The sequence below is a fragment of the Malurus melanocephalus genome, unplaced genomic scaffold (genome assembly GCF_030028575.1).
Source record: "Malurus melanocephalus ecotype Western Australia unplaced genomic scaffold, MMel_1.1 scaffold_197, whole genome shotgun sequence".
NCBI lineage: Eukaryota > Metazoa > Chordata > Aves > Passeriformes > Maluridae > Malurus > Malurus melanocephalus.
Window position 1 is genome coordinate 92,689 of NW_026623429.1, and position 23,418 is coordinate 116,106.

The following is a 23,418-nucleotide window of genomic DNA, read 5'->3' on the forward strand; positions in this document are numbered from 1 at the left end:
GATTCCTCAGCAATAGAACAGGTGCTTGCAAGTGGGATGAGCTGGAAAAAGGTTTCCCCCATCTTCAGCTTTTTCAAAGTCGTGTCTGCTCCGCTTCCAGAAGATCTGTGGGATTTCATGGCATTGCAGTGTTTTTCTGGTGAGGATTGTGAAAACACTCRTCTTCCTCAGCGTAAGCATCTCAGAAATTTGCAGTCACAGCGAGTGGCATTACCCACTCAAGCTGTCGGTGGGTGAATGCCCATTGCTGCCAGCTTTCCAGCACAGTGCTGTGTCCATGTGCTGGGTAAACAGACCCCAACAGCATCAGCAATATGTCCTGGATCCCCARAAATGCCACGGGAGTCTTTGCACGCCTGTGCACTGTCACTTARGAGTGACTCTTGAGATGGAGCTCTGCTAGAACACACTCTGGCTGCTGTGCAGCATCATGTTGTCTTTTCCAGACTGTGACCCTGCTCTTGATGCAGGTTTTGCTCTGGGTGTACTTTACATCCATTTTTATGGGAGGGAGCCATAAAAATTCCTATTTGTAATCCAGGAGCCACACTCAGCCTGAACACAGGCCAGAGTGTTCCATCCAGAATTATTGCAGAGGAGCTGCTTCTTGTGTCATTGGTGATCCAAAAATCTGTCCTGGGTTCTCGACCAGCATAAATTAATACATCTCTATTAATTTTGGGAGGGCTACATGAATCTGGAGCAGCTGGGCCAGCGTGTCAAGGAGTGACAGCTCACACCCACAGCACTCTGAGCAGCTGCTTTGTACCTCAGCCTTTCCAAACAAGTTGCCTCTGCCTTTTTCCTCCTTGCTTTGCTCAAGGGAACAATAWTTTAGACATGTATGCCCTAAATGCAATTATTCTGGGGATGATAAATACAGAAGAAAATCACCATGGTAAAAATATAATTGAATTTGACCRGAGAATAACTGAACCACTTCTAATTTCTAGAGAGATGGTCCCTGGTGTAAAATTCAGAAAGGAAATTAACCTTCTTATGTGTTTTCCATTTCCTCCAAAGTTTGAGAGTAGAATTGTTGGTACAGCTATAATGCTTTAATTACTGGTAATTTCTCAAAATAGTGTTTGATGTGACTGCAAATAATTTTGGAAACCTTGTGATTTTACATTTCTACAGAAATGGAGAGTATTCTGGGGATATATTACACTATGCTACCAGAKTAATTTATAGGAGGAGGTATAATTTTTTGTAAGGGTGAATGGTGAGACAGGAAGAACAGATTGTTTATATAGTAAGTCAACTACAGAAAACACAGAAACACAAAAGAAGCAGCCATTTAAGCAAAGACCACCATGCTGAACAACAAATATYCACACTGGCTGTTCTTTGAAGTCAGACACTTAATGGCTTTTATGTCAGCAGAAATCAAAGRGAAAATGGAAGCAGCCAGCTTGGAAGGTTAAATTGCACATTGGTCATGGCATAGTCTGGTATAAACTCCAAATGAACAMAAATGCAGAAAAGTTTGCCAGCTTTGTTTTGGTTTGTTTTTTTTTTAGTGAAACAGGCTTGCTGAGGGACTGCATGAGCAGAGTTCTCAACAAGAGCAGGCTAAAATTTCACTCTTTCCTTTCTGCGTAAGGTCAGAAAATGGATCCAYAGAGCTGAAGGGTCAGGAACTGCTCCCAGGCAATGTGGAACCCTGRGAGCAAAGGAGGTTTTGTTAAAGCTCAGAATTGCACAGCAGATTTACAATTGTATCAAAAGACATAACATTTCACATTCTAAATTATTTTAATCATTTGAAACAATTACTCTTGTTCCACTCAGAGAAACTGTTTTCATATGCTTCATTCCTGCATGAAACAGATCTGGAAATAAAAACTGGTTTCTTTCAGCAATGCATTTATATGGCTAATTTGCCTGTCTGTTTTGATGGCAATAAAATTCTGTGCTGTAAGCATTCAGTTATGAAAAAAAAACCCCATAGTATGCAGGTAGTATAAGGTGGGTAGTTAAAACTTGCTTTAGTTTTTCCCAAGCTATCATAAAAAATCACTAATGCAGAAAAATTAGTGTGTAATGGTAACCAGAAAAGRTTTTGTAAATGCATGTGGGTATTGATGCACACGTGTGTGACTGCAAGCATTCAGAACTTGATAATGTTTTAAAATATATCTTGCTTTTGAAAAGAGCCCAAACAATTCTTCTGTGCCAGAATTAAGGTATCAGTTTCAATATTTGTGTTGAATCACAGATCCATTTGTCAGCTCAGTAGTTATTGCCAAGAGAATCATCACAGGGCCCACTTTTCTGGACACAAAGCATCAATCAGCCTGAAAGTGTTAAATAACATCTGGCAGTGACCTGCACTGTGTAAACCATATTTTTGAAATTAGCTTAGCGTGTTTTGTCTAAACAAACCAAGAAATTAAGATGCAGAGGAAAGAAAAGCATTCCAGCAGCAGATAAAAATAATTGCTGTGGTACTATCGGGAGTCACCGAGTAATTGCAGAAGTGTGATTGAGTGGAGGCAGCAAGTATTTTGTATTTTAACTGTAAAACAGGACACCAGAAAAGAAAACAGAAGGTCTTTAATATGGCACTATCATTAAAAAAGGTTCGGTTAAGCCAGTAAATTGTACACAGAGAAGTGCTATGTTTGTTAGAATGTGTATGGAGGGAGCTGAGAATAATTAAGACTTAGAATAGGAGTTTTTGGCTCTGGTTCTGCACTGTTTCAAGGCCTCAACTGTTCTTGAATCCTTAATAAGTTAAGGAATGAGTAGAGCAGAGGAGAGAGCAGGCAGAATCTGTTGGAGCAGCTTGCCCACGCCAGTTTGCCAAAATCTAAATAGCCCTTTGAAAAAAAGGCTTATTTTTTGCTGATGACATCATTCCTGCCACTGTCAAAGTGTGACAAGTCTTGGCTTGCCTAAAGGAGAAGAAAAAAAACCTTTCTAAAATTGACACTGCGCAGATTTAAAACATATACAAGGACTACTATAAATGTGAGATGTTTATACTCTCTTTCCATGCAACCAATTTTCATTCACAGATAGTTGGGTGTTTTTTTTTGTCAAGCATTTTGGCCTTGTAAGTCGATGCCTTTAAAATATCCAAGTTGTTCCTTGTGATCTTGTCATGGCTGCCTTAGCTTAGGCATAGGACTGTTCTGATAGCAGTGCCCACAACCTGCCTTTCCTCTATTGTAGTTAATTTTAAGGTCACTGGAAACATCTGTATAAAGTCAGCAAAGCCACAGGTATTTTTGAAGGTGATGTTTACTCACAGTTTCCATAAAACCATATTAATCTTATCTCTTTGGGTTTTTTTTTTTTCTTCTGATTTCTTATTCCTTCTGATCTGAAGAAACTCTATGAAGAAGATGCTCTATGAATGTKTTCTTTTCCATGCTCATATTCTTTTCCATTTTCAGCATCATCCCCAGCTGTGAATTGTACAATGAATAATTAATGTTGAATGGCGACCTTGAACCTCATAAAGCTGATTAGTAAGACAATGCATCTGGGAGAACAACTTTAAGACTGCACTTGTAAAAGAATATCAAAACAGCTTAACACAGTAGGGAAAAGCCCCCTGGAGCCCTTTTAAAACCAATTGCCTACAACCACTTCTAAAAAGAACAACTCCATAGTGGGGGGGAAAAAAAGCATGTGTAAAAATCTGATGAAGTTCAGAAAATAAACCAGCCTTTATTCTTGATTGTGACAGAGATGTTTGCAGTTAAACACTGCATAACATTATGGGAGGTGCAGTCAGCCAGAAGAGAGCATTTTTGTCTGTTCTAGTTCAGATTGTAACAGCRCAGTTGTTTTCTACCTCACTGGATCCCAAACTCATTCATGAAAAAGGACAGTTCAGGCCTTCCCTGATATTTCAAAGCAGAAAATATTTGCCCTGGTTCCTTGTTGCAGAGGCAATCTGCTTGTAAACCCGGGAGATTGTTATTTTTGTGTGCTGGCAAAGCTAAGGATGATGATGGAGATTTCAGAAAGAGTTAACGCYTTTGTTTTTCCTGAACATGTGTAATTTTGAGAAATGGATTTTCAGTTTAATTTGCACGTTGGATAAATGGCATTTGCCATTTGTTAGTGAGCAGACAGGGAACAGTGGGTTTATTATGGAAACGTGGCATGGTCCTGTTGTGCCTTACAACAGGACAGCAGCCTTAAAACAGGCAAATCTCTTAATTTCTCTTTTCTAACCCATTTTATAAGCCCTAAATCTGGAATACCTAATTCATGTATTAACTTTGTTTTACTTCACAGCTCATTAAATCTGTTAATACTTAAAAGAATTTAGCAGTATCTTTTTGTTAAATTATTTGATCTAGSTCAAGAACTAAATTTCAGTTAACTAAGAACAGAATATTCAGATTTTTTTTTTTTTCTTCCACTTGTGGTTCCCAACACTTTAGTGGATTTTATTCCAATTCTGGATGATTTCAAAACAAAAATAGCTCAATATTTCATGATATGGAAAACATCTGCTGCTCAGCCTCAGCCTGTAATTATTCAGCACTCCTGTCTTAGAAAACTGAATAAAAAGTCCCTTTGGGGCAACCAAAAGTATGCACAGATTCGGGCTGAATTTGGCRAGTAGTTTGTCTGAGATCAGGACTGATTCCGTGGCATCAGTTAACATTTGTAATATTAATTTCTCTATTTTAAAAATCGCTGACAAAATAGTTAATCCRAAAATGATGAAAAATGTAGATTTAGATGAATGTAATTCAATCTACTTTTACACCAGAGTGTATAACAYAGTGTAGTGCTCAATCACTTTCAGCTACGCTTCTTTATTTTTACTGAATTGCTCTCATTATAGAGGTAAAAGCAGGTCAAGTTCTCTAAAACCATATGAGGTCAACACTCAGATCTAACCTGGTTTAAAAATCTTGCTACAATTTGAAAACATGCTGGGTAATTTTATCAGTATAGGCAAACTTCCGGGGGTTCAGTTTAGTGTGCTTCTTAATCACATACAGCTACACTTCATCAAATAACAGTTTGCTGAAGTGTGGATGGAGTGGATGTTTTTGGTGTGAGTTTGTTTTCTACAAGTAGATTAAAATAAAATACTTTTAATCCTAATCAAATACAAAGCACAAAWTATTAGGCACAAATTGTTTTTCTGTTTCTGTAGATGCAATTTCATAGATACTTTTAAGGCTCTTAGTAAAGCTAACAACTGCCTGGAAGCAGCAAAGTGCTGGTGGTGGAGCTAAAGAGAGCAAAGGTTCTGGGCTGCTGGAGAGGCTGCAGTAGTTAAATCATAAAATTCATAAAATCATAAAATTCTTCATCAGTTCCCAGATGAAGATTATAAATTATTCTTGTGCGGTGATACTGTACAACACTGAGAAGAACTGTGCAGTATAAAACAAGAATAGAAAAAAATGTTTAAAYGATGTGAACTCATTACAAAATTTGTGTAACTTAAAACTGAACTAAAAGATGCCATGCTGGGTGTTTTTTTTTTCCTGTCCCAGCAATATAATTTCTCTTACAAATTTTATTTTGACTATAATTTCCTTAACAACAATATTAGAGAAAAAACCATATCCATTCTGACTGCATGGAAATTGCCTCTTTTGTTCTCTTACCTTTCATGTGTTCAGCTGTCATTTCCAGTTAACTCTACTATCCTTCAAAATAGAATTCTAMAATTTTGGTTTAATTAATGGGAAAACATTCACTTGTTTACAGTTTTATAGAATAACTGCAAAACAGTGACTCGAAGACTTTGTCATGGAGCTACAGRAGGAGCTCAGATACAGTGGGGATGATTTGCCAAGTTGATGTATTATGTACTGATAAATGCAGAGATAAAAATGCTCCTCTTTGCTGAGAGGTAATGAAATGGACTTTGAGATTAATATCATTCTGACAAGGGAAATATTCAATGCATTTCTCTGCTGAGAGTCCCAGGCTTCCCTCTCAGCAATGCAAAGTGCAGAGGTGACAGAGAAGTATCCAGGCAATGGGAGGTACTGAAACTACAGAGCAGCTTTTGTACTCCAAATAAAAATAAAAGTGGGTTCTTTTCACGGCCCAGCCTGATATATATGCTGGCAAAATAAATCAAGTTCTGGCCAGCTACAGATAGTTGGAATGCTTTCCAGAGAACTCCATTTACCGGGAGTCCTGTAACCATCCAGACTGTCAAAAAAGGGGTTTGCTATGAAGCTGCATGTGACGTGGGAAGCAAATTCATTTGTGGTTTTATTGACAGAGGTTATCCAGCACAATACCGTGCTGTATTATTGCGAAAATTACTGTGCTAAGTGAAAAACGTTGGAAGAGATTGGCCAGGCGTGTCTTGTGAGTGTGAATGAACTGAACATGTGCCAGCCACGGGTAATGGGAATGTGCCACTTAACAAATTATYCTATTTTTAGCAGCCTAACCTTCTTCATGTGCTTGCAGTGAGGAGCTGTGTGCTCTGGTGTCCGTGCCGAGGGAAGGAGCCGTGCTGTGGAATTTGCCCGTGTGTGGGGTATTTAGACAGCAGCACACTTACCAAGGGCTTGTAAAACTGGACGCCTGCCGGGGGAGCCTCGGGCCTCCTGGTTTACTTACTAAGCCCATGTTTCAATGGAGAAGCAAATTTGATTTTTCTCCTCCCTCCCTCCCTTCTTCTTTCTCTTTTCTCTCCTCCCCCAGCCCTCCTTTGCTAAAGAGGCATCAGTGACTGGTGAGAAGAACTGACCAACTTGACCTCTTCTCCCACTGGTGGGCATGAGAATAATACAGCAGGAGGTCAGAGGTCAGCTTTTGAATACTCTTAGGAGCTAATTTATTACAAGGAGGGAGTTTCACATTGGCTGAATTATTTTCTTGAAGAGAAGACCACACTTGAGTTTGTTTATGCCTTGTGTTGGTCGGGAGTTCTCTTTTGGAGCCTTTTCTATGCACCTGTGCAGAGCACAATGCCGGCCCTTTTCTGCGGCCGACAGCCAGAGGGAGAACGGCCGGCCCGGAGCACAACCTGCACTTTCTGTCATTGCACAAAGAGTCCCGAGGGGCTGCCCATTGTCATTCCCTCTCCCACCCCTCTGTGCCCCTACCCTGCTGCTGGATGGGTTTTGGCTGGTGCAACAGGGGAAGCTGGGATGGGGGAGGAGGGAAGGATGRAGAGCGCGTTGGCACAGACATCTTGCTGAGAAATAAAGGCACGGATCCTTCAGGAAAAAGGATCTGCCTTACTTGGAAATCAGTGCCAGTAAGAGCTGCTGTTCTCTCTGCCTCCTTTTGCTGTTGGGGTACAAGAAAATGACATCTGCTTGCATTTCTAGTTGCCTTAGCTGCCTAGAAYGCTGGAATACCTTATGACTTATGARTTTGGAAATTATTTGCCCGAATTTAAGTGTCCTGGTTACACTTAATCTCTCTGCTGCTCAGCTACAGCCCAGCAACCTCGTCTCTGTCATCCCTCCTGGTTTTATACAGYGTCTGGTGATATCTCAAACATCACTCACCCTCAGACAGGGCAGCTGTGGCTGCAAATTCTATTGAGACTCCCATTACCCAGAAAATCTTGACCTATTGCAGTGATTTTCCTTTTTACAAAACAACCTCCAGCCTTTGTTTGCGGTTTTAAGAAGGTCTGTTGTGTGTTAGGAGGTGCTGTACATTCAGCTCTTAGTGCAGTGAAATCTGTATCTTTGCCTGATTTAAATTTGGCCAGGTTGTTGGGGAAAAACTCTGAAGCCAAATTAATGCAAACAAAGCAACTTTCTTTTTAGCATAGAGGGATTAGGAGGGTGCACCTTCTCAGCACTGGAACTTGGGTTTATCGAGGGAGTTTTACATATTCCACATTTTCAAGCACCAGGACTGGGTAAAGCTAAAGCTTTAAATGTTCTCATTAGCTTTGTCTGAGCAGGTGAGAGGTTGGAGCCACTCTGGGGAGCTTGAAAAGGAACTATGTAGTTCCCAGAGCTGAAGTCAAATTTAAGGAAAACAGACTTTCTGCCTACAAGATTTMTCCCTGCCTCTGCACTTGGTGTTTTATCATAAATATCAAGGCAATTTGCCTGTTCCAATTTTGGAGGGAGATTTACAGCCATTTAGCAGATTCTGCTGGCAAACATCTATAAATTATGTGATGAAATTTAGCTCATCTCCACACAGACACGAGACAGGGCTCTCTCCTGGACCCTCCCAAGGCTGTCACAGGAGAGCAGCAGCTCCATGGTCCATCAAGGTGAGAACACAGACTGAGGGGGTCACAGCCTGGGGTTTGACACTCAGGATGGGGTGCAGACTGCTGGGTTCAGCCTCTGGGGAGTTTTTTTAATATCACCTGAGCACGACTGGATTGCACACCGTGATGGGTGCTGTATTTAACTGTGAAAAGGMTCGGTGTAGGCAGAGCATTATCACTGCAGAGCTGTGATGGTAAAACCACAGACCACAGCGATGAGGSTGAAGGGAAGAGAAAAACCAAACCAGACATTTATCCATGCTCTTTGAGCATGTGGAGTCAGTGCTGAGTCCCCAGAGCTCAGAAAACAAACCCGTCCTGGCAGAGGGGTGGACCCTGCGGCAGGCTGGGGACAGGACAAGGCAAATATTGCCACTTCCACCAGAGCATCTGAGCAGCATCCCCAGGCAAGGGCTTTCCCTGTGGCTGCACTGCCCTGTGGARCACGAAAACATCTGAGAAATGATGCTGCTGTGCTCAGAGAGTTTCAGCTGCTTCCTCAGAGAGATGTCCAACAAGGACCTTTGAGTTTGATTCATTTTGGATCAGCAAGGGCGTATGTTCAAATGTGCTCCACGCTTCTCAGTTTCTGAGAGGTACAAAGAGCAGGCTCAGTAAACCCAAAAGTTTGCACTTTATGTMAGTGTTTGATATATAAAAGCTCTAGTTCTATACAGAATTAAAACTGGTATTTAATTTAATTAACTACCCATCAAATAATTACATGCACAGTCTCATGAGCGTACTTAACATTTCACTTACTCACATGTAACAGCTCTCTGCCTTGTTCCCTCCTGGGAAGACTTTATTTCTTTTTCTACCCGTTCAAAATACAGGCACTTCAGCACCTTAGCTGAATTAAGTGGTAATGAATATTTAGGAAGGATAATAACTTAGTTTGGTTTTTTTTCTGTTTTCCTTTTTCTGTCCTTGCTGAGGGTCTGTATGGACAACTCACAGCCTTTTTCTCTTCTCTTTTCATTTACATTGTATTCCACTCAAGGAAATCTTGATTTCTAAGAATAAACTTAACAGTTTGTGACTGATAACTTTTTATTGTGTTCCAGCATTACGATATTTTGCTGAAACACTCCAGTAGACAGTAAKATTCTCCATGTCTGTTCTACTTTGAAAACTCACATTCTCTGTTTTGATTTATTATMCCTTACCTATTTTTAGGATAGGCARTCTACCAGATTGAAAACTGAGAACCGTGAAGGTCAAGAAAGATTTTTATGATGGCTAAAAGCTGTGTAAAAAGAGTGAACAATGGTTTTATAGTGGATCATCTACCCTGTATAACCAGAAAAGCTCTGATTTCCACTTATAACTGATATCCAGAACCTGATAATTAAATYATTCTTCCTGGAATTTGTTCCATCACAAAGAAATGATGTCACACCACCTTATTCTCAAGCTAAACATTCAATATTTGACAAACTTGGGAAAGGTAACTATTGATACATCTGTTTATGTTGTTTGGGGATTTTTAAAAATTCTTGCAAAGTCTGCTTTTTGTAAGTTTATTTAAAAAAACAGCTTATTGAGCAGGTTTTTGGTTCATTTACTAAATCTAAAACTTTTAGAAGAAAGGGCTCTACATGAGCAAACCCTTTGTACACATGCATGCAATCACCCACCTCATAAAAAAAATATAAATTTACCCTTTTCTAATGGAAAATGATGCATTTGTGCAATAAACAGTAAAGKGGAAAAGTTTCAGAACTGTATCTTCTCTAGAGAGCTGCTGGTTGCTTAGCTGGTGTGCTCCTGGGTTTTGTGCTGAAAATATCCCAGTTCTGGCAGGGCTGCAATGAAGGCTTTCCGTGGGTGAGGGCTGTTTGCAGATCTCCTGCTGAGCCTCTAAGACAGATATTGTGGGGTAATTTCTGGAGTTTTGCCAGTTGCAAACGGGGGGCCCCACCAAGCCTATTAAGGTAGGAATGAGGTTGGAATGCCACACTTTGCTACGCTCTGTTTTCCACTGTCCCTGCTCTGCTGACCACCAGAGGAAAAATAAATTAGGGAATTTTTTTTCTCACTGCAGTGTCTGCCATCCCTTATTACATGTTGTCATTTTTAAATAGTTCATCTGATTAAATGTGATTTTATTTATTTTCCTTAGAACAAAATAGAATAACAAATATTTTCTCATTGACCTCCCTTCTTGTCTCTGCAAGTAGCAGGACAAGATGACATACATCCACTTTATTTTGTTATGAAGCCATAAATCTTTATTGGCCTTTTATTGATGTTGCTTAGGGGGCTCAAAATGAAAACTCAGCTTTTACATACCATTTTAATGTTTTTAAGAATGTTGTCATTAAAAAGTCCTGTCAATCTTACTCATTTATGGTTCAGTAAAGTGTTGTATCTCAGTTCCAAGACCTCAGCTGCTCATTGTGAGACTGATTTTCTGTATGGTGGAAAGGACAGAAACAGAGTTGTTCCTTAAGATTGGGAAGGGCTGCTGACTGGCCATGGTACTTGCTGMAAATCAGGGATTTGGGAGTTTGGGTGTGGAGGTTTTCTAGAGAGCAGCTTTATTAAATCAATAACTTTATTGGTCTGAAGCAGACCCCTTGCAATATGGCACAAAGCGTGAGATGCAGAAGTTTGGAAAGGAATGTTTTGGGTGGGTTTTTTGGGGGGAGGGGGTGTGTTTGGGGTTTCTTTCTGCAGGTTGTTCATCTTGGAATAATTTAGCATTAAAGTTCTCTGTGTTGCACACAGATGTGGTTTAACACACAAACAGAATAGCCTATTGCTCTTTTCTTCAAGGTTTCAGAACCAGATTTTATAGGTTTTGGCAGTCTGTACCTAGAAGTCTCAGCATTTTTCTATAAGCAATATCTCGTGGCCATAAATTATCACAACCATTTTMGGTTTGTAAAAACCCTACATAAATCTCCCTGTAAGCACAACAATAAAAAGTGCAAATGTGTTTAGTAATGTTTCTTGGGTCACCATTGCTCGGAGTTGCGTGTAACAGTACCCTAAAAACTACAACTGGAAGCCTATCTTATTACCTATTTGTTAACTCCCACCATAACATAGTGCAGTAATAAAATCACTAAGCTGGGCTGTTTATTGCCCTTCTGATATGTGGCAACAGCAGTGGACCACAGGCACTCRCAGATAAAACAGGAGGAGGCTGTTTTTTCAGTGTTCATAGTGCAGATGTCAGATCTTTGCCTCCTTGGAGCCAACAAACCCAGTTTGATTGTTGTGGGCTTTCTGGGTAGCTGACTTCATGCAACCTCTGGGTTCTCATTTRCTGCTAGAGAGAGCATTGCTCAACACATGGCTGGCATCGCTCTCAGCCRTTCTGAGAGAATATTATCTAAATGGCTGAGCTCTTATTGGAAACATCCCTGCAAGCTCAGCTGCACTCTGGGCTTTATGAACCTATAGGAAAACAYGGTTGGTGCTTCAAAGAGCTCTTAATGAGGTTCAAAATAAGGCCCACCACATCAAAAGAGATACAGGACAGGAGGGAGGGAAGAGGGGGAGAACTGAGGTGCTTTTGTCCAGTGGAACACAGCAGAATGGTTCTTTAGCTCCTCACTGCTCTAAGCAGCTCAGTCTAAGGGTTTTCATTGTGGCTGTTCCAGCCGGTCCCCTTTCCCAAGAGTGTGTCCCAGTTTGCAGCAGGGCTTGATCTGAATCCAAGCCCTGTTTCCTCAGCGGGGCTGTGACCCAGATCCACAGCAGCTCAACAGCTGCAGAGCACCCGCTGCCGCTGAAGGAAGGGGCCAAAGGCAATCTGGAGGTGCAAAAGTCAGAGAAGGTTCCTGCTGTGCACCTGATCTGCTGCAATTACACTGCACATAATTGACTAATAAGCTGCCATGTGCTAATTGTCCCGTGACTTTGCAGAAATGTTGGGCTGTGTAGATTATGTGAAGGTTTATGCAAAGGATCCTTATTTTCCATGTMATTAGCAAAAAGATGGAACATTCTGTTGCTCAATTAACGATGGTGCTGGTGTCTCCTTGCCAGGTGATTGACAGGCTATGCTCCAGGAATGAGTGAATCTTCAATGTATCTTGGTTTTTAACATGATAAAAATACATAAATGAGATTGACTCAAAGGGAAAGAGAACTCTGCAACACTGCAAAAGGAGCAGTGAGGCTGTTGGCTAGAAAAATGAGTGATTTTTTTTTTCCTGAGCAGGGAATGTTTTTCCATGACTGTGGGAAGCTGAGTTCCAAGTTTCTCCACCATAGTCAGCAGGGCAGCTGTACCTGGGTCTGCCATTACATACTCCATAAATTACAAAGCAGGTATGATATTAAAGAGGTCCCATCCTCATTTTTATCAGAGAATTCTTCCTGAGGCTGAGAAATTTCCCACATCATAGCTGCTGGGAACCTGCCCTTTAGGGATTTTTGGTTTCAGCTCATGATGGTTTCTCAGAAAACTGCTGAAAAATGTTGTTCTTGAAGCCCTGTTCCAGAGGTGCTGATGAGGGAGGATAGGCAGTTTATATATGCTATGGATACATCTCAGAGCAGAAAAAGCATCATCCTAAGCAGCTCAGAGAAACTTTTATTTTCCTCAGTCTTTAGAACTGGAGCCTGCACATCCTGGAGTTAAGGATGTAGTTAGAAATGGTGTAGAGTTCAGTGAGGCATAGATCAAAATCAGCCCAGCTGTCCATTTGTTCTRCTGGCCACAGGGCTTTCTGTGTGATCCAACACCTTCATATTTCTTAWTCCTGAAACTCAGGTGAGGCTCTGTGTGCTCCAAGCCCCACATTATCAGTGACTCTTTAGGGCCAGCTCAGAGCTGAGCCTCTTGTGTTGGATGTGCTGTTTTCTCGCTGATCTTTCAYTCCTTCTGTGTGCAATGCTTCTGAACCTGCAGTTATTGCAATCATGTGTAGGAAAAGCAGGCCTGGAGYAGGGCTGTTCAGACAGCACCAAAAACATTCCACAAATCTTGTATGAACACTGCCCYGACTACTGAAATATTCTGTAACAATATGTACTGCAGGTACTTTTCTGCTGGTCTAACTATTTCTAATGTAGATTACTCAGTGTAGATAATTGTCTCACAAAAAGATTAAATAAAATTGCCAAACTTTCTGACTGCTACCAGCTAGTAGCTGGTATTGATAAATAAACTGGATTTGATAAAGGGATGGAGGAGTAAAAAAGAGCCAGTGACTGGAGTGCACAGTGTGTTGGTGTGTTGAAGTGAAACTGTGTGTGTCCTGCAGCTTTGCCCTGCCCAGCTCTAGACTTGGCCATTCTTTGGGAGAGTTTGAGGGTGAAATTCAGCCCCTGTCCTGTAACAGTGCCACAAAAACCCCACCGGGGCATTGACAGCTGCTGCTTTGTATGGGGGAGCTCAGGAGAGGAGAAAAACTCATCCTTCCATTCTCTTGCCCYGTGCCCTGACTGGGACTGATCTCTGTCATTCCTGAGTAAAGCAAGAAGATGATTCCCTGCTTTCCACTGCTTTTCCAAACAGAGGAAGGAAAGTCCTGCCTGGGAGAGGCTGGAAGAGAAAAAAAGGAGTTGGGAGTCTGTAGAAAGCAACCTTTAAATCAATGTGCACCTCTGAAGATGCAGAGGGCGCTCAGACACCAAAGGAATGATCGGACTCTGAGCCTTTTGTGTCCTTCAGTTCAAATTACAAACCAGTGATTGCACCTTCAACTGAATGCTGTTCCAAGGGTGGTTTGTATTTGGGGAGGATGCTTTTTGTTATTTTTGGGAGAATGAAAACTACTGAAAGGAATATGTATTGTGCTTTCTTAAACTCTCTGCTAACTCTGGCAGTAATAACTGAATTTTATTTTAAGGATGAAAGACAGCAAACATTGTATACAAAGCATTCCCTTCTTTCTTAGGTGTAGTGTGTCTAAGATTATGACAGAGTTACGCTTGGAAATGTCAATTGTGCCTTTGATAAAATATTTAAAGGTACTTAAGCTTGTGCATTTGGATACCTAAAACCAAAACTCAACTCTGGTATTAATGTATGGCTTATGATTTCCTGACAACTGTCTGCAGTATCTCAACATCCCCATGTAATAATCAAAACTGTCTCTTTTCTTTYTTCTCTTAAATTTAAGCTCCAAAACCTGGCTTGAGGAAAATAGAGCTATCTTGGCTTTCTTACTTTTTTACTCTATTGTACTTATTTAAGCCAAATTTTCAATTTTCAAATGAGATCAGCATCCAACACTATGAAATCTGTACTCTTCCCTAGGCATGAAAGTATAAGATTTAACWTTTTCCAACTCCAGTTATCTGTGCTGAGTTTGTTTTTGTTGTTTGTCAGCATTTTGACAATCTGCCCTTGGCCATTTCTGCATAATTAGAGATGGTATATGGAACTATACCTAGAGTGAAGAGGGATTCAATTCTCACCCTCATTTTCATTTTTTTAATGTTTATAGTTCTGTAAAATGTTTTCATTTAGGTTGAAACCATCCATTTGTATTGCAATGTGGAAGAAGTGTTTTCTCCCAGCTTAAGCCTACTTATGTTTGTTTTTCTGGCTGAGAAAAGTATTTTTTTCATATGATAGAATACGTAGAAATGCACATACATAGTATACTTCAAGTAATGTAGTTGAAATGGGCAATAATAATGATGATAATACTAATACTAATACTAATACTAATACTAATACTAATACTAATACTAATACTAATACTAATACTAATACTAATACTAATACTAATACTAATTTGTTCTCCCTCCATAGGATTTTGGAGCTTTTGAAGGGTCATAATCCCAAGTCGTACATCTCAAGAAAATCTGTTTTGGTGTGACTGCATTACAGGGGTTTGATGAAAACAGTTTGTGCAGGCACACGGCCTTTTTTATGATTTTCCACTCTTTGATCTTTGTCTTTGCAAGGATCACTCACCGTTCCATTGATGCTGCGCATAAGAAAGCAGAATTGGTTTCCATTTGTGTAGGCTGAGCTGACAGAGAGGGTCTGCAAGGTGAGAGTTGGAGGGTTTGTGCTCTGCAGCCCCTGTCTGTGTACTCTAGTTCCTAACAGTTATTTCATGGATTTTCCAGAAGCTATCATGAGTTATTGCTGAAATTAATATTCTGTATTTGTGGCATGTGAAAGCATGAGAAAAAGGCTTTACTCTGATCCAGCTCTTACATATCACAGTTGAGCTGTACCGATCACATTTTCATGTTTTCCCAGGGAGAGGAGGGTTATGAGATCATCCCCCGTGTCTCTGGTTTTGGCATCTCCTCCCTTCCTCCCCTCTTTCTCCCTTTATCTTCACCAGGAACTTGGAGCCCCCTGGCTGAGTTCAGTCCCATTTGCTAGAGCAGAAGGCTGAAATGTATTAAATTGCTGGAGATGTACTGAATCCTGGCAGTCAGGTAGAGTAGAGACACTCCACGGGGTTGTTCTCCATGGAGGAAAAGGCTTCCAGTGTCAAATGGAACCCTTGTTAGAGCRCAGATATCAGCACAGGGGCAGCTCTAAACAAAGACATTGTTTCATCAGTCCTACTGTTTGCAGATATGTTTGGGTTTGGGCTGCAAAATGTTGTGCTTTGTGTCAGGATTAATCACAGAAGTGCTGCTGCACGGGAAATTTATGGGAACTTTTTGCAGTCGGACATGAATTTATTTTCTTTACGTGTTTGCACATTGTGTGTGTGACTSCAGCCTCCTGGGGGATGCAGACACACACACTCCTCAGCAGCCTTTGGGGCTGAGAGCTCAGCTCTCCACTGCCTCTGCTTCTGTTCCTGCTCACAGACAAATGGAAATGTGTATGAACGTGAAAAAGAGATGTTTCATACAAACTTTTGTAGTGGATGTGTTTCAAAGGGAAAGCGCTTTGGGTAATCCTGTTGGAATATAGCTATGGTAGTAAATATTCCTGCAATCCAAACCCATTCTCTGCAGATATTTTCTGCCACATTTTCCTCTTTTCTTAGAGTTGGGAGGAAAATTTGCCTCTGCTCCTGTGTAAATCACCGATAATGCTCCGGGAAGGATTTAACAGTAAAAACAACTGTATTTATACACACCTGTACATGTGATTTATGTTACATGGTTTTTATTTTCATTAACAAGATACATAAAATACTCTCATTGTCACTGTCCAATATTGACATTTTCTCTCTTGTTTTCTGTATATAACCAAACTGTAAAGAAAAGGCCTGACTATGTGGGGATGCCTCACCAGCAGCTCTGCAGTCTGGGTTTTGTCTCTCGAGTTCAAGGAGGAKTTTTATGCACAGAGCTGTGCTTCTTGATATTTAATATTTCAGGTCTCATTCCCACTGACAGTCTGGAGCAGACGAGGTCATGACTTAACCTGTGCATGAAGTAAATAGAGCACTATTGATGCCATAAAGATAAGTCATATTCGTTACACAGAGCACAAATGGGAGTCCTTGGASAGTGAAGCAGTAAAATGTAAAAGCCATTTCCAGTGGCTACCCAAGCTATCCACTACTCACAGTATCTTGCTTTATGTGCTGCATTTGTTTTTATAAATCATTCTGCATCCTGGCAAATTGCTGCAGCTGAAAGGTAAACCTCAAAAAGCAAGAAAATAGAAAAACCCCAGATAAAGGCAGAGCCATACAAGGATTGTTAAACCAAGTGGACTCTGCTCAAGGTGTTCATGCTTAGTTAGAGAATATGTARGTCAAGAGACCACTCCCAGGGACTGGCATTGTTTGATTTCCTCAAAAAAGCAGCATCTTGAGCCAGTGTTTAACATCAGCTGTTGGCAGGACTTGGGCTCAGACATGTGAGTTAAGGATGGCCTAACTCAGTTCAGTCAGCGTTCCTACAGTCCCTCTGCAGGGCAGGATTGTGTTCTGAGCCYTGGCCGAGGGCAGGGAAGGAGCTCATCCCTGTGGAGAGCACAAATGCTGGGCCTGAGAGACTCCCCAAGGGAAAGGAGCTTCTTTACTTGGGGTAACTCACRCAATTCAAACACAGGGCAAAAACTTCCCCACACTTTCCAGCTCAGCAGCACCATCCCTTGCCAGTGTTTCTGTTGGTCACATCCAAAGGGGACATCTCTCTAAGTCCCTGTTTTGTTTCCATGGAGGCAAAGTGTRTACAGGGTTTTTGTCCAGCAGTTTGCAATGCTGAATAGGCCACCGGTAAGGAAAATCATTTCTCTCCATTCAGCTGGCCCTTGGCTCCTTTCAGGTTTTGCTTTTATTTGACAGGAAGCAAATCAGAAATATGTATGTTTTTTTTTGTTGTTGTTGTTTTTTTGGTTTTTTTCTGAGTGCAGCAGCATTTCTCTATGTTAAGCAGCAGCTCAGGACTTGTACAAATGCACGACTCTGTTACACAGAGCATTTAGCCTCATTACTGGAAGGTGCAAATCGGTTGTATTTAACCTCATTCACAGTAAAACAACYAAAAAAAGTATTAATTGAATATAATGCTAGACGATAGTTAATTTTATAGGCCAGAATTAGTTAAAACCACTATGTAAAATGTTGGGTTTTAATCTTATTTGTTGGGTTATCTCTTCAGAGTTCCCTCCAGGCTCTCCCAGAGAATCTTTGCCCAAATACACCCTGAGCARTTTTTTGTGAATGACTGCAAGCCAAATGGTTATCCAAACTCAGAAAAGCTGGRTGCTGTGCTGATTATTGCTTTCCTGTGATGAAGGACACCCAAGGAGTCTATGAACATTGGAATAAATACAGATAGTGCATCTGAGCTCGTGCTCTCATTGTTCAGTGTGAGCAGGGCTGCTGTGGGGTTGTTTTTGTCCTTTCCAACCATTCACATGCAGGGCTTGGACCAGGCAGGCTTTGATGTAGCTTTGCATGCAGATCAAACCACAGGCATGGTCCAGAGGGTGTTTGTCTGATGGGGGAGGCTTATTTTTGCAGATATCTGTGTGTGGGTTTTTTAGACACTGAAATCTTTATTTTTCTTTAATGCAGTGAGCAGATAACTTAAATGGCAGCCTATGTATAAATTCTCAGGGGTGTGAGCCATCAAGACCTGTGTGGGGGATTATTTTGTAAACAAACTTGTAAAATCAAAAAGTAAATTCCACTGGGGAAGTTAAAAAATAATGGGGGTTTTGCCTCAGTTTTCCCAAAACTGCATTTGTGTCTGTGTGGTATCACTTTCTAAACTAATTTCAAGTGCAATGCCATAGAGAATGCTCATAGACTTTGTTCTGAAGTGATTTATCCTCTAAATCACAGCTGTCTTACTGCCTGCCTTCATTTGAGCCTAAAAGTATAAATGAACTCCAAGGCTTTGATCTGGAAGGTTCAAAACTCAAAGGAGATTTTKCAGGGCTTTGAAGTTGAGCTCCAGAGGGGACAATGCACTGTGCACTTGTTCACTGGGGGAGTGCTGTCATCAGACAGCCAAGGCTTCACCAGTGTAAATTCATTACACTGTTTGATGTAGCATTATTACATTAGTATTCATTTTGGTTTCGAGTCAGAATGCAGAAAAAAGGAGYTTCTTTTGGCTTCTGTTTGGCTCCRTCTGTTAATTAAAATATTAATTTATTTATGAGAGATTTTTTTTTAAAAAAGTGTCTCTTGGTGTCATCCTTCCCACCATTAAATAAACTTCTGAGAAACTRCTCAGAGAGGTTCTTACTTCTATCAGCAATTTTCACTAAATTACAGCAGGCAAGATAAAATTAATGTAGACTTTTAAAGAAAATGACTTAAGCTTCTGAAAYAGAAATAGGGGTTACAGGAGGTACAAAGGGCCTCGTGATGAGCACACCTACACTGTTAAATCAGCAGGTGCTGGAGGTATCTCTGGATCAGAACAATCAAAATACCAGAGTAGGATACAAAAAAAAAAATAGGACTATGTGAATTTTCCCAGGAAACTTGGTAAACAGATTTTTATTATTCTGTTGAAAAAAAAAAAAAAAAAAAAGAAAAAAAGAAAGTGTTTTAGGTTTTTGGTCTCTGTCTTTTCAGCTGAGCTGTGTGGCACCTCTTTGAGAAAGAACATTTGGCTGAAACCCCCCTGTTTTGTGACCTGGACCAGATTAAAATAGAAGCTTTTGCAGATGAAAGGCTTGGAGGTTTATGTTTTCTGCTACCTGCTCCCGAAGAGCTGCAAAGCCCTTTGTGTAATTTCATGGTCCTTTTGTTGGGAATGAGTATCATGAGGCTGGGGACAATGGCATGCTGAGATGGCTGTTCCAATAAAGGCTGGATTATGATGAGCAGGATTTTCYCCCCTCATTGTCCTTGTCACTTGGGATGATAACTAAAGCAAGGCAGCTGGCACGTTCATCTTGATATTTCAATTGACTTTGTGGCACTCCTTGTTCAGAAGTTAGCTGTTCTCCAGTGTTTAGAGCTGGCAAGTGCTCACCTCATCAAAATCACAGATTTTATTCTCAGTTCATTAAATAATTAAAATCTTTGCCTGGGCTGATTTAGTGATCACTAAATTCCTTATTATGGAACAAATTTACATCCAATAGTTTCCTTGGCTTTTTTTATCCTTCCTTGCCAAATTTCTGCTTGCTCCCAGGYGCAGTGTAGTCTGCTGGGTTCATTTTAATCCTTTAGCTCCTGTTGTAGAAAGGTTTATATTGTAGCCATGATGTTCCTGCCTGGGAAGGGGACTGGATCCATGCTCCTGTTACTGACCTTACTTGGAGTAATAAAAACAGAAATGCTTTTGAGAGTCTGTGGTGCATTTTCCTGCCATGCCAGGGACACCTGTAAGTCCAGGAGGAAGAATGTTCTTTCTCTCTGGTATTTCACTCCCTTATTGCAGCTTTCTTACCTGTCCCACAGAGTGAGTGAGTTTAAATCTTACTGGCCCCTGCACCAGCACTGTATATTCAATGACAATGACAATGACACAGAGAGTGGACACAGATGTGATCTCTGTAACCGGGTTAAGGAGTCAGCTACGGGAACACAGGTGCTTAAGGGTGGTAATTCTTTCAAAATTACATCATCTCAGCACTTTCTGAGCATGCACATGGATTTATTTCATGAAGTTAAACACGAAGATKCCTCTTAGCACCCTTTAGCCCACAAATCTAGACTAGATCTAGCCAGAGGTAAAAACCCAACATGCCCATAATACCTGTCAGTTCCCCTTGCAGAAAATCTCTTTACAAAGCTAATCCTTTCTTGCTGCCTTACTTGCTAAAGTAAATACACTATAGTGGGATGGAGAATGCTTCTCCTAATATCCTCATCACTGGAAGTGATTGAATTTTCATTTTAGACTATTTTATGGCCTGAAGGTTAGCTGGATGCTTATAATGCTGAAGGAGAGCCCAAGGAAATGTTTCCTCAGCATTTTTCAGGACATTGATGCTGCTTGGAACACTGGGTCAGATGCAGAACACTCGTGTAAAAGTTTATATTCCTTCAAAAATGGAGACATACGATTTTATTTTAGCATGATTAAGTCTGGGATAGACCTGTCTGCATTTATCACAGACTCTGTGTCCCCAGCAGTGTTTATCACTCCATTTGGACACGGCTGATGACAATTGAATGGCATGTGGTGTCTCATGGATGGAAATTTTGTTTTGCTCCTGTTCTCCTGGCTTTCTCGAAGTTTAACCATGTCTGCATACAACGTTTGTAGTAGATTCCATCAGCACCACACCTAGAAMTTTTAATCTAACACTGGTTTTGATGAGCAGCAGAAAATAGCTGTCAAAGCCCTGCCTGCTAGTCCTGGTTCAACAACCAAACAATGGAACTGTGTGGATCARCATCCAGGGTATTATTATCACCTGTTGCTATGTGATAGAATGCTCTTTCCAAAGATTTTATTTTCTGTTTTCTCTGTGAGTGCTGGCTGGGAAGTTGGGATGTTTACAGTGGTGTATTTTATTCACCCCAGCTTGTGAGTACAAGTGAAAACTGGGTCTAGACCACTGTAGGAGATCACTGTGGTTTAAAGCAGATGTACTGTATTCCTCTGGCAAAGACAAATAAAGAAAAAAAAGCTGGTTTCTATTACATCCCAGGAAGCTGGCTGTTGATTTGGGATRGATATGGTGATTTGGGAGGAAGTTAGAGGAAGGTTTGACTGCAGATGGCTGATCCATGTGAAAATGGTAGCAAGTGGTGTTTGGTAGGGGTGGATTGGGGTTCAGTGTTTGCACAGAGTGCATCCCTTGTGCRCTCAGTGTTATTGGTAATCACACTGTCATATCTGTGCTTCTGAAAGCCTAAAATGTGTATGGGAACGTACAATAAACCTCAGAGTGTTCTTCCTAAAGTTGGTTAATTTGGTGTGGTCGTTCTGTTCGGAGGCTGATTTGTAAACTCTGTGGAAATGGAAGATCAGGGTCTGTAGAARTCGGTGTTCATGAGAAATTGTAACTTTTTTTTTTTGATTGCCAGTGTTCTGTACTTGCAGATTAGCTCGCTAAAGGTTGAGTTCTAAAGGCTAGAAAAACTTACAACAGTTAGTTGCTTGCAAAGTTAGTTGCTTGCTCATATTTTCAGGAGTAAATTGCACAGATTTTTTTTGCATAGCAGTGATTATATTGTTTATTTTGCAATAACATTCAGCTATCTCCTCCAAAGATTAGGTACCACTGCATTGGAACATTTYTTCCCCTCAGCTCCCCAAGGATCTTTTCTGGATAGTGCCTGCATATGGAGTTAATTACAGAGATGTTAAGTAATGATAGGATTAATATTCTGGTTGAAACACAGAGAATCATTTCCAAACTCTGCCTTTTTTTCTGTCCTTCAAGRTACAAATCACCTCTACAGAGTTGTACTTGTAATTTCTATCCAATTTCAAAGCCTGCTAATTCTGACCTCGGGATAAACTAACCTGGAGGAGCTCCCTTTGCAGGCATGCTCACATTCAGCTTACTACTGCTCCTCTGGGAGTGAATTCAGGAAAGCTTGACCATTTTACTGCAAAAATATAAATAAATTGAAGGGCTGAAGAGATTCCTCTGTGCTAAGCTTGGCATTCCTTTGTAAGTGCCAGTATTGATGGATGTTTCACTCCTCACTCAGGCACTGCAGTTCCTGAAGGGGAAAGGCTGAGCTAGATTTTTAATTTACTACTTTAACTGRGAAGTCACCTTCCAACAAACGGGGAAATGTCTCCTTGTATAACTCACCAGCTTTTAGATGGCAAGAGAAAACTTTTACCTGATTTACACCAAAAGAAATCCAGAAAGAAGCAAGTACAATATACTATCACTTTCATTTTTATGATAGTGTTTAAAGACCCCCTTGATTTCAGTTTCACTTGCTCTCATTGAAGTGGTTTGTCMCCTCTTTGATATCTAACCTAAGTTTATAATCCACATTGGTAACCAAATAATTACTGTTGTGATTTATTTTTAGAGGGACAGTAATAGGGAAATGCTGTCTACTACAAAGACACATCGTTARTTGATAAGGCATTATCTGCAGCAACTTAAAATGTTAAAACACTGACTAATAAGTTGTTAAATAATCCAAGCATTGTTCTCTTTGGAGTACTTTCAGTCCATTACATTTCATGTATAGTTAATTTATCCCATTCAGCCTATATTAAAATGTCAGTTTTACACTGAATTCTGAGGTCATGGCAGTGTGTGACCTTCCYGGAGAACAACAATGGGAGTGATTCAGGATAAACAAGTGTGGAAAATGCTGTTCAGTGGATTTTAAGTTCTCTGTATTTTCAGTAGGTTTTATGAATGAATAGTGCTGTCCATTTAAAAGAGCTTTTATTAAGTCTGCAAGGCTGCAGATTTGATATGGCATTCCCGGCGTTACATTGTTAGGCAATTGCTTGGCATTTCTGAGGAGCTGCTTTTTGGGAAGTGTGAAATGTTCCCTGGACATTCCCCTTCATTCCCGTTAGGATGTGAATCAGCAAAGCTCCTCTTCTCCTACCTGGTAGCCAAATACAGAATTTGTAAGGCAGAAATGACACGAGTGTTTTGGTCAGCGCCTTCTCCTGGGACTTCAAAAGCTCTCAGCTCTGTTCTAGAGGGAAAATTAGAGGGAAAATGCAGCTCCTGGCTGGTGGGGATACCCACAAGTTTGGTCAYATGAATCCAATTTAATTTTCAAGAACAAATTAACTGATGATGGGACTAGCAGATWTTTGATAATATTTAGGTTAATGATTTTTTTGCATTGAATTTTCGTCAGTGGTTGTTACTAAATCACCTTCCAGTGGTGCAGTCTAAACAAGTGGTGGTACTCTCTGGAGACAACAATTGAAATGCACCTGGTTTTATTTTAAGCACTCATTTT

The 23,418-nt window shown here is 40.6% G+C and overlaps 1 protein-coding gene across 1 annotated transcript in view; it reads left to right on the forward strand.

The window, feature by feature from the left end:
- The window catches only part of LOC130577840 (potassium voltage-gated channel subfamily KQT member 1-like), a 279,642-nt gene that overhangs the window by 56,858 nt on the left and 199,366 nt on the right, over positions 1 to 23,418 (forward strand). The window contains exon 12 of the mRNA XM_057373452.1: positions 5,957 to 5,968. Within this exon, the coding sequence (XP_057229435.1) occupies positions 5,957 to 5,968 (12 nt within the window). The remainder of the gene's footprint in view (positions 1 to 5,956; positions 5,969 to 23,418) is intronic.